The 11,851-nt window shown below is 45.4% G+C and overlaps 1 protein-coding gene across 1 annotated transcript in view; it reads right to left on the minus strand.

Annotated features, from left to right (window-relative positions):
• LOC146867969 (uncharacterized) overlaps positions 1-11,851 on the minus strand; it is a 503,249-nt gene that overhangs the window by 402,295 nt on the left and 89,103 nt on the right. The window contains exon 4 of the mRNA XM_085623836.1: positions 2,571-4,207. Coding sequence (XP_085479962.1) covers positions 2,571-4,207 — 1,637 coding nt within the window. The remainder of the gene's footprint in view (positions 1-2,570; positions 4,208-11,851) is intronic.

The following is an 11,851-nucleotide window of genomic DNA, read 5'->3' on the forward strand; positions in this document are numbered from 1 at the left end:
AGGTCCGCTAGATTGTTGTTGAGGGAAGCTGGCTCTTCACACATATGTCTCATTTTAATATATCCTATAAAGAATTCAGGGGTTCCCTCATCAGTGGACAGGGGCCTTACTATGGCAACCCAAAATTACTCTGCTAGGGGGGTAGTGTGGTCGAGCAGTCTTGGGCATATCACAGAAGAGTGCAAGACATCTGAAAATACACTCAATAGTCAACAAGTGAGAAAAGACTCAAGAAGGCGATCCACGCCCATTTATAAAAATAACCATCATCTTTATATATGATTTGGCACCTAAAACAATTCGCTCAGCTAACGAAGGTTTTTAACAGAAATACTTGAGAGTTCAATAAGTAGACCGTGCAATTTCTGAAGGAAGCAATGTTATCCAATGGGAGGAAAAATCAATACGGTATTCAGGTATAGTACATCAACTTACCTGACACTTCTACAGGAGTTAGGGTGAAGGGTGGGCAAGTTCTAGGGCAGCACCAGCAGAACACCTCCAGTGGCGCAAGGGCGGCCGGGTGCAGAGGTGGAAAACAGTGTTGAGTCCCCAATGTTATTCTATGGAGAATGGTAACAGTAAAAAAAAAAGTTGCATGCTTTGAATGGGGGACCAGTTAGGCTGAACCAACAGGGGGGGCTCAGGTCTCACCATGCTTGGTAGACGCAGGGACACGGTTGGGCCTCTTCTCTACGGCCCATGGGCGATAGGTGAAGAGGTGTCCTTAGGGGTTGGGTTTTTCTTACCAGGAGCAGTCGCGGTAGAGGGGGTCTGCGTGCAGAGGCTGAAGGCAATGTCAGGAGTCCACCAGAGGTATTGACACACTGGACATGGGCTCTGGAGGACACAGGTCCACACAGACACCGTTGCCCCACTTCAACTCTGGCCTGGAGGGACAGGTGCAGTGATGCCTTCAGGCATAAGGTTCCTGTTGCCATGGAGACCTTCCAGTGGACGTTGGGTGTCTGCAGGATGCAGGGAAGCAGGTCGGCTGCTTCTCATGAGGTCTTGGTTCCTGGGTGAAGTGCAGGCCGGTCTCGGGCTTTGAGGACTTAGCAGCGGCAGGACAGTCGACTTGGTGCAATTGGTGAAAGCAGTAGGCTGGCCGGCAGGGTTGGCACCAAGTCAGTTGCAGGATCTTTTGTTCTTGTAGGATACGACTCTCCACATCCCTCTCGGAGGTCAGCCGAATCTCCTGCTCTGGTGCCAGGGACGCCCATAAATATTGAATTTAGGTCATTAGGGGAGTGTACGGTAGTTGCCTATATGACCACTTCCTGTGGGAAGTGGGCATAACCCTGACCCAAAATTCCTAAGTATGCCATCACAAAGATGGCTACCACTGAAAAGTCGTGTCCACCTCAGTTTAGTCCACCTTAAGGGTGGGACTAGCCTGGGGGGGGGGGGGGGGGGGGGGGGGGGAATACCTACATGACTAGCTCATTTTCCTACCTGTCCAGGTATTGGTATTGGTAGGGGTTTTTTTATAGAGCACACAACTCACCCTGGGGCATCTAGGCGCTAAACTGGTAGAATGCGGGAAAAAAAAGTAACCACAGTGACCGGGAACCAATTAGAACAGGAAAGTTTTTAATTTCTTCCTGAAAGTAGTCAGTGACTGAGTATTGCGGACTGCTAACGGAAGTTTGTTCCAATAGTTAGGGGCTAAAAATGAGAAGGATCTACCTCCCGTGCGTGTGAGGCGGATTCTGGGAACTTGAAGGAGGTCCAGAGAATTGGATCTAAGATTTCTCTGAGAGGAGTATTTGACCAATTTCTTTCGAAGATAGTAAGGCCCACTTCCTCTTAGAGCCTTGTAAGTCAGACTGCAGATCTTAAAGATAGATCGATTTCTGACATTCAGCCAATGCAGTTCTCTCAGCAAAGGTGTAGAGGCTGAGCCTGGAGGGCGATTCAGAACAAGCCGTGCTGCCGTATTTTGGATAACCTGAAGTTTAGCCAGGTGGATTTGGCTCACTTCAGCCAGCATCGCATTTCCATAATCTAAGCGACTGATAACCATTGCCTGGACTAAGGTTCTGCGCTGAGAAATAGGGAGAAATGGAAAGATTTTCCTAGGCAAACTTAGCCCATAATAGCAAGAGCTGGTTGTTGCCGCTACCTGATCTTTCATAGATAGGGTCTGGTCCACATAGATCCCGAGGGTCTTTACCAACTTCTGGGGAGTAGGGGGGAGACCAAGTTGATTGGGCCACCACTCATCCGACCAGCTGTTATTCGCTTTACCTAAAAGCATAACCTCCGTTTTACCAGGGTTAAGCTGGAGGCAGTTTCTCGACATCCAGTCAAAGATGGCCAGCATACCGGCGGCAAAGCGGGGTTTGTCGAGTTCTGGGTCCGTACCAATTGTGAACATTAGCTGGGTGTCATCAGCATATGACACAATTTCGAAACCCAGATGCTCGACTACTTTTGCCAGGGGAGCCATATATAAATTGAAGAGAGTAGGGCTCAAGCAAGAGCCCTGAGGGACTCCCCTGTCCAGCAGCATTTTTTTTTAGACGAACGGTCCCAACATAACAGTTTGCGTGCGACCTAATAGGTACTGTTCTAGCCATTTCCAGGCTTGACCTTTAATGCCACAATCCTGGAGTCTCTCCAACAGCTTCGAATGGGAGATCGTATCGAAGGCTGCGGAGAGATCAAGGAGAATCAGAATGACTGATCCTCCTTTATCAACAGTTAGCCTCAGAGAATCGGTAACGGCCAGCACAGCCGTCTCTGTACTGAAACCGGGACGAAAACCGGACTGTGATGGATCTAAAAGATGGTTTTCCTCTAAGTACAGGCTAAGTTGGCTGTTAATGCAACTTTCCAAGATTTTCCCTAGGAGAGGTAGCAGGGAAATGGGGCGATAGTTAGCTAAGATCAAGGGGTCAGCCGATGATTTCTTCAGTATGGGACAGACGACCGCCTCTTTCCAAGCAGTCGGAATTGTGGCCGAGGTGATGGAATTATTAAATAAATCTCGGATTGCGGGGGTACAGCTTAAGGCCAAATCTGCCATGATTTTGGGAGGACAGGTATCCCAAGGTGACCCCGATTTAGCTCTTAAGAGAGCTTTAATCACCTGTTCAACTGTAACCAACGAAAAGCAGTTGAGGGAACATGCGTTTGTGTTATTTTGTTTCCGGGGCGATTGAGAGGAAGCCATCCGAGAGTTAGTAGTGGTGGGGAAATTGGCATAGATGTTCAGAATTTTTTCCCGAAAGAAGGAGGCCAGGGAGTCACATAGCTCTTGTGTTTCTGGGGGCCGCTGTCTGCAGGCTTTTGGCGAGACAAAGTCCCGTACAACCTTAATTAGGGTTTTCTGGAAGTTGCTCGCATTATCAATTTGATCAATTATATAGTGCTGTCTGGCAACCTTTAAATTCAGGTGGTATTTGGACAAAGCCCTCTTGTATAGTGTTCTATTTTCCTCGGATTTGTCCAAGCGCCATCTCCTTTCCAGGTGCCGGCAGCTAGACCTTTCTAGCTTCAATGTACCGGAGAACCAGGGAGTAGAATCTCTCTGGGGCCTAGATTTCACTAACTTCTTTGGGACAGTTTTGTCCAAAGCTCCTTCCAGTGCAATATTGAAGATTTCCAGTTGTTCACTAATATCTCTAGTGTTGTCTGATTTATACATGGAAAAGGTCTCATTAAATGCCGCCGGGGAAAGATTGTCCCATCTTCTACGAAGCCTTAGGGATTGTTTAGTGGGCTGTGTTGTACTTGATTCAGCCAGGCAAGTTATGTGGGCCGTAATCATATAATGATCGGTCCATGGAAGGGGATAGGGAGGGTCACAATGGATCCGATCCGAGTTGGAGAAAAGTAGATCTAGTAGATGCCCAGCATTGTGGGTAGGACCCTCTATTCGTTGAGTAAGATCTAAAAGTTTAAGAGAAGCCAGTAATTTAGTGACTTCAGGGTCCTCTACTTTCTCTCCATGAAAATTGAAATCCCCCAACAAAAGGAAGATGTTTGCTGCAAGTATATGAAGTGCAAGATATTCTACTAGCACATCAGCAAAACTTCCTTTGGTACCTGGTGGGCGATATACTAAAGCTCCATGCCAGGTGTCAGAAGGAGAGACAGTGATTTTAAAAATGCCTAATTCTAATTGTTCATTACATATTGAGGAGACCCATTTTGCCTCTAAATCTTTTTTAAAAGCAATGGCAATACCGCCAATGGGGCTCTGGACAAAGGGGGTCAGTGTTAAAATGAATGAATGGGCGCAAGCATGGTCTTGTATAAACGATAGATGATTTATTCTTCAGATCCAAATCACATGTTACAGGTTATAAGAGGATGTTCTGTTCCTTCTTAATGCCCCACCAGGAGCAGCGTCCTCCCTGCTCAGTCCCTTCTCACCAACTGATCCCACTAGAATCCAAACCACCCTCAACATTCTATCATACCTCATCAAAGGCTGAGCAGGCAGGCAGAGAACCAGAGTAGGGAGAGTGTATAGATAATAAGCACATTACAACACATCTCCCCCCTTATAATATTTGAAAACAATCAACATGTGTTATGATGATACAACACTCACTGAGCATAGGAGGATGCATTAATAACAACTAATTAAACATCACCCCCCCAGCGAAAATGATCATATACAGTAAAATGCATGAAGATAAATTTAACACACATTTAGTAGAAAAGGAAGATGAATAACCAAAACATTAAACACCATCCTTCCCCTGATAATGATCAAAAACAAAATTGCAAAGCTAGGATGAAAATTCACACTACAACTATGGATACAAGACACTACACCCCACAACGTACCCATTGTGCCTCATAAAAAGACACAAGACTGCGGCAGAACAGGGATCTACAACCCTAAACTGCACAACTAAGACAAAACAGATCTACCACTAAGACAGATCTAAGACTAAATCCCTTAACCCTAACAAACATAGGGTACCATTAAACCCAAAATACTTTATGGGTAACTATAACTGGCAAATCAGGGTATCCCTTAACCCTAAAACACTCTAGCGATAACTATGAGTAACCATAACTCATGACAAATTTAGGGTATCCCTTAACCCTAAACACACTCACAATAAACACTATGGGAATTTATAACCCATGTCAAATTTAGGGTATCCCTTAACCCAAAATCACACTCGCAAAACACTATGGGTATTTATAACCCATGACAAATTTAGGGTATCCCTTAACCCTAAACACACTCACAATAAACACTATGGGAATTTATAACCCATGTCAAATTTAGGGTATCCCTTAACCCAAAATCACACTCGCAAAACACTATGGGTATTTATAACCCATGACAAATTTAGGGTATCCCTTAACCCAAGACACATCCAAAAACCCTCACGTGGGTGACTCTAGACCAGCTAGGGTATCCTTTAACCCTAACAACATAGGGTAACTTTAACCCCAAAACAATTCAGGGCAACTAGAAACCCAAAACAAATACAAGGTAACGTGAAACCCAAAACACACTCAAAATATACTGGCCAAGAAGAAATTCCAAAAGTCCACAAGAAATTCGCAGAGTCTTGCACACACACAAGCACTGCAGAGGACAGACACCAGTTAACACCCCACATATCCCAAGAAACAAAATCCACCACTCAAAACAAAACAACCAAACAGTAACGCAATGACAAGATGAAGAAAGGAAAGTCTCTGACTCCGGTGAGCGAACTCTCACCAGAGATCTTGACAAGGGAAAAAAAAACTTTTCCAAAAGCTGCATGAAATTGCCGCTCTCCAATTCGCTCTAGCACAGCAAGTTCACCCCAGTCAGTGCTAAGAAGTGCTCCACAACTGTGTATAACAGCACAAAATGCTGACCGCTTGCAAAACGAAAAACATACGAAGTCACAAGTCTCCAGCGTCCACAGGGTGCACATACCAAAAACACTTGACAGATGAAGAAAATAGTGAAGTAGAAATCATGAAGACACCGCGTCGTCACTGGCACACATGTTGACATGCAGGAAACTTTATTGAAAAAAAACGCAAACACGTTGGTTGGCAGGAAGACACATGAACTCGGCAACTCTGCGCTAATCAGGAACCTCCAAAAGGAAAAGCAACCGCGGACGGCAGCCACAAGATGGCGGCACGCTGTCAACGTCGTTGCAGAGTGGCTCACGGCGCGTCGGTGCACACCGCACGTCCCAAAAGCAGCCAGGAAGCACAACAGATTCCACCATCGTCATGGAAGTCACGGACGTCAGCGATGAAACAGCGCGATCTCCAGGAGGCAGGTAAGTGTCCACGCGCTTATTGTAGCGCGCGCCTCAGCTTTTGAATATGAAATGAGAAGCCAAACCAACTGTAAAACGCTGCCAGTGACCGAAAACAATGAAAGTCACAAGACTCAAAATGCGCCGAAAATTGTACAATTGTCATTACCCTCTGAATCTTGCCGCATATAAACAAAACTATGCCAATTGTAGCAAAACGTATGTTAACTGTGCAGGATCTTCATCACGCTGGCAATGCCAAACCAGCAAAATCGTGCCCAAAACATCGATCACACACCACGCTTTTAAAGACGAAATGCAAAGATTGGCATGTTTTTGACTTCTTTAAACTGGCTTTGACTGGAAAACCCACTTTGTTGAATTAACAAGCCTCAATGTCTTTTAAAATTATTTCTTAAAGTCTCTGGGGGAACTTGACAGCACTTCCACTCTGAGGCACTGTGAAAACTTGCGAGCAACACATTCTTGTTGGTCCTCAGGGAACTCCCCTACATGAAGACACACTCCCAAAACAGCAGAAATTGGCAGGCCCAGTCTAGGGCTGACCGTTCCCAAATGGTCAGAAATGTCCAAAACCACAGTCAATCTAGTCTTTTGGGGAAACACTCACCCAAGTCCATCATCTGGCACGTCCACGATAGGGCTGACCGGTCTTTTGGTCGCTGGTGGGGCTTGTGGAGTGCAAGATTACTTCTTTTTTTTTCCTTTTATGCGCTTCTTCAATTCCCAAATTCATCCAAGGTAGGCTCTTAAGTTTCACAAGTCCAAAATCCTTTGAAGGTACACGCAGGTTCTTTAACTCGTCGCCAGTGTTAAAATGAATGAATGGGCGCAAGCATGGTCTTGTATAAACGATAGATGATTTATTCTTCAGATCCAAATCACATGTTACAGGTTATAAGAGGATGTTCTGTTCCTTCTTAATGCCCCACCAGGAGCAGCGTCCTCCCTGCTCAGCCCCTTCTCACCAACTGATCCCACTAGAATCCAAACCACCCTCAACATTCTATCATACCTCATCAAAGGCTGAGCAGGCAGGCAGAGAACCAGAGTAGGGAGAGTGTATAGATAATAAGCACATTACAACAGTCAGCATCCGCTTTTGTGAGGGGAGCCAGATTCGCATTTCAAAGGCAGCAGCTCTTTGAAGCTTGCCAGCCTAGGAAGGCTAATCAGCAGGTCATCCTGTAGGAGGGGGTGCAACACCCTCTTAGCGGAAAGGCTTTTGTTCTGGTTCTCCTGAGAACAAAAAGGCTCTCACCCCGGGAGGTCAACACAGTGTATCGGGTGGCAGGCTGGCAAAAAACAGCCAGCGAGCACACCCGAAGCTCGTAGGTTTTCACGGGGCAAGTCTAAGGTGCCCTCTGTGTTCATGTATTGGCAATTTCAAAACTGGAATCAGTGAGGGTTTTTAAATTAGAGATGTTGATACCAAACATCCCTATTTTCAGTGAAGCCGTCATGTAGCTGAGGAACTCGTTTCCACCAGTGTCCAGCAGATATTCTAAAATGGCTTCCCTGTACACTGGCCGGAATGGAACTGACCAGAACAGGAGCATATCGGCTCATGCAGGTATGCCCTTACATGTAATACCAAGCACCCTGCCTTAAGGCTGTAAGGACTGCTGTACGAGTGACTTACAAGTACTAAAGGCAGTGTTAGGAGGCCTGACACAGGAATGTGTGTCAGGTCGTGTTTTCACTTTTGTCTGCACCAAAACAAGCAGCGTGCAATAGCAGACCAGCATGAGTTTGGTTAGGGGTGGCACAATTCGTGCTGCAGCCTTGAGGGGTCCTCTTTAGTACCTCAGGCCCTAGGTACCAGGGGTACCATATACTAGCATTTACTAGAGACTTATAGAGGGTGCTAAAGGTATTGTCAATTTGGGAAACAATGGTACAGTTTTGGGAAAGAGATCTGGCACTGGGGACCTGGTTAGCAGGACCCAGTGCACTTCCAGTCAAAATCACATGTTGTACCAAGTGGGAATGACCATGTCAAAAAGGAGTACCTTCAGAGGGCGTGGCTTTAGAGCCGATGAAAATGGCAGGCTGCTAGAGGAGCTCTGGCTCCCGCTTGCCGAAACACCCCAATATCCGTAACATCCAAACCTGTTGAAGGTGTAGTGACGGAGGAAGGTGCGGAGAAGCTCCGGTGTTGATGCCGAGACGCGGCGCCGCTCCAAAACAATGTTGGGCTGCCAAACAGAGAAGCCGATGACAGAGGGCCTGTGAGCGACAGCCACTGCGCAGCAAATGGCCTGAAGCGCAGGGGGCACCTAAGACGACAACGCGGGATTCCATCCGCCACAGAGGACGACGGATTGCCATGGGGGTGAGACATGAGGTCCCGGAAGGAGTGGAAGGACCGAGCATGGACTTCTATTTGGAAGATTTTATACTACGCCACCTAAAACCAAAGAGACTCTCTAACTACTTCACTATAGAACGGGCCCATATAGCCCCGCTCCCTAAGCCAAAAACCAGGAGCACCGCCACGAAAGATAATAGCTCGGATCTTTAACTTTCGTGATTGAGATGCCATTCCACAAGCTGCGCGTGTGCATGGCGATCTACACTATGAAAATGCAATAGTCCAATTTTTCCCAGACTTTATGCTGCAAGTTCAAAGACAATACCCCCCTTGAATGAAATCAAGAACCCAACGGTCTGAGGTGATTTTTAACCAGCGGGGCAGAAACCCCTGTAATTGTCCCCCAGCAGGTGTTTTGTGATCGGGGAGAAGCCGAAGGGCGTCACTGCTTTGAGAAGGGGTGGTTCCTTTTCAGGCTGCACCCTTACCTCTACCATTGCCATTGTTGACCCGGTGTACATCCCTGTAGTAGTAACCCTGCGAAGGGGATTGGTGCAGTGGCTTAATGAAAGTGGAAGAGGGTTCTGCAGTGGGTGTCTTAGATGCACCATAAAATTGTGAGTGCCAAAAGGAACCTCGACTGGGCAGTGTTTGGAGGGTGCCCATAGCTTTTGCCATATCAGTGTTTTTTTTTACTTTCTCAAGCATCTCATTGACCTGAGATCTAAAGAGATTCTGACCATCAAAAGGCACATTTAGTAGATGTTGCTGTACGTTCAGTTTGAAACCGGAAACCTTTAGCAAGTCATAGCGTTGCAAGAGAATGCTTGAGTTAATACTGTGAGCATCTCTATCCGCGGCATCCAAAGTACAGCGAATGTTAGTGTTGGCGATAACCTTCCCCTCTGCCACTAATTGCTGCTCTTTTTGTGGTACTGTTCTGGGAGATATTCCACCAAGTCCACCATTTGAAACCAGTGCACGCGGTCGTAGCAGGAGACCAAGTCGATGACATTGGCTATTTGTCAATGATCAGCGGACTGTGCCGTCACCCTCTTCCACCCGGCGTCCATCTTCTTGCCCTCCCGATCAGGAAGGGGTGCATCATCGGTGCTCTGGGGGTTTGCTTACTTTCTGTCAGTTTGTACAACCAGCGGGTCAGGAAGTAACTGTCCATGAATTTATGGAGGGTTACTACGGGAGACCTTGTGCTTCTTATCTACCATAGGCGTAATAACTCTCACCTTAACAGGCTCCTTGAAAATCTCCATGGCAGTTTAAGGACCCTCTTTAACATAGGGATGAATTGGAAGAAGCATTGAGTAGAGGAGACTGTTTCCACAAGGAAATCACCCTTTTAATGTGGCATGTGGAGTTTGACATTGTAATATAGATATTGCCATTATTTTGAAATATAAAAATGAGAAATGAAGAACGGATTTACAGCTATCTCTAGTAGTCTTTTGAAACAATTATTAAAACTACACGTTAAAATAAGTAAATGAAGTCCAATAGTAACTAACAGACTATAATCAACAAAGGAATTGGTAAAACGTATCCCTCATGGGCCAGCTGTTTGTTGTTATTACTGTTTATGCATAGATTGTGTATCTACTGTCACACAAGCCACAAACTGAAAATGTTACTTTGTAAGCATCTGTTTGTGGCATGTAGTGCTGCAGATTCACATGGGCCCACCCTCCGACCCAGTCACCTGAGCAGATATCTCCTTTCTTTTGTTACCTTTATTTCTCTGCTTTGCATGGCCACATGTTTCCTATATTCTTTGTGCTCCATTTGCAAATATTGCCCTAAAATCTAACAATGGAGCCAATGAGCACTCGCAATACCATCATTAGGTGGAGTTGCTGGGTCCTGTGACTCGAAAAGACTTACTTCAAAGAAAAACAAGTTGTACGCATCCAAACCCAGTACTAGATTGCAGAAGTATGCATAGCATTTGTATCTCCAGCTACACATGTCACAAACATTAAGTTATGAAATGAAAGAATTGTGGTTGTCATAGAACTAAAACTCTGCTTGAGCATCTACCAATGGTCACAAAACCCATTATTTGAAGATGTTGTGATCATAGAAGCTAATGATGGTTAAATTGCTGTTTGGTGTTGTGGTCTGACAAAGCCAAGAGCGTTTGTTCACCACACAGGTATACCCGGCATGGTTTATGCAAAAGCAGGTGAAATTGTAACTATGAACGAAAGTGCCCTATTACAAGCACTTGAGGCAATAGGAGCCATCACAGCATGAAAGCTATGCCAAATAGGGGGCACCCTTATTTCAAATCTCAAAACTGATCTATGTATGCCGGAAAAGTCAAAGCTGATTTTTGGCGAGATCAATGGCTGATTACTCACACGAGAGCCCTACTATGAGCCTCTATATGCTTGTGTGCAGCTACTCTTTTGAACTATATAGGAGTGCCCCCCTGCCATCAATGTTGATTACTCTGAATACACTTCACGGCGTGTAGGTTACGCCAAATTGGGGTATTCATTATGGTCTGTGATTATACTGCAGCAGCATGAATATGCTTTGCGTAATTAGTATTTTTGAATGGCCTTTCATGCATGTATAGATTTATGTGGTAAGTACACTGTTCCTATCTGCATGTCAAATAAAGTGCCCCACTTCTAATACTGATATCCCACTTGAATGGATGGCAGGGCATTAGTTGTGTGCGATGATCTTTGTAATTCTCGTAACCAATGGCCTTCCCTGCGTGAAGTGTGTGACTACAGAATTGCCTTCCTCCACCCAGATCACGAAGCCCTAGCAACCCAAACTTAGGATAAGTGACAGTATGTATGAATGAGTTTACCCATTTTTGTTTGCAGTGCAGTGTCATCAGTGGGCTTTTAGTCATGTGGAGTTAGGAACTCGCAGTGCATTATCTCATCAATTGTTATTTGTGCATGGGATACGTAGATAAACATTTTTTATCCCCTAGGTTTATCTTATTCCAATCTATCGAAGAAAGGAAATTCCTTTCTCCACACATGAATGTTATAGATAGCTCTAGGAAGAGGGGATCCTTTTGCCGTGATGAACGCCCTTGACCACAGATTGGCACAAGTATGGGCAGAAACAGGTTGGCTTTAAATGGAAGAAGGTGCGAATGTACCCATTCATCATCTAGTCTTACTTTTTTTTCTTTTTAATCCTACCCAAGACTTACTAATAAACACATAACCTTTTTAGTTAACTGCAAGGTATTTTTAGATCAATCTGGATGACACTTTTATCCAGTTTCTCT

This window comes from Triturus cristatus, chromosome 1_2, assembly GCF_964204655.1.
Source record: "Triturus cristatus chromosome 1_2, aTriCri1.1, whole genome shotgun sequence".
Lineage (NCBI taxonomy): Eukaryota > Metazoa > Chordata > Amphibia > Caudata > Salamandridae > Triturus > Triturus cristatus.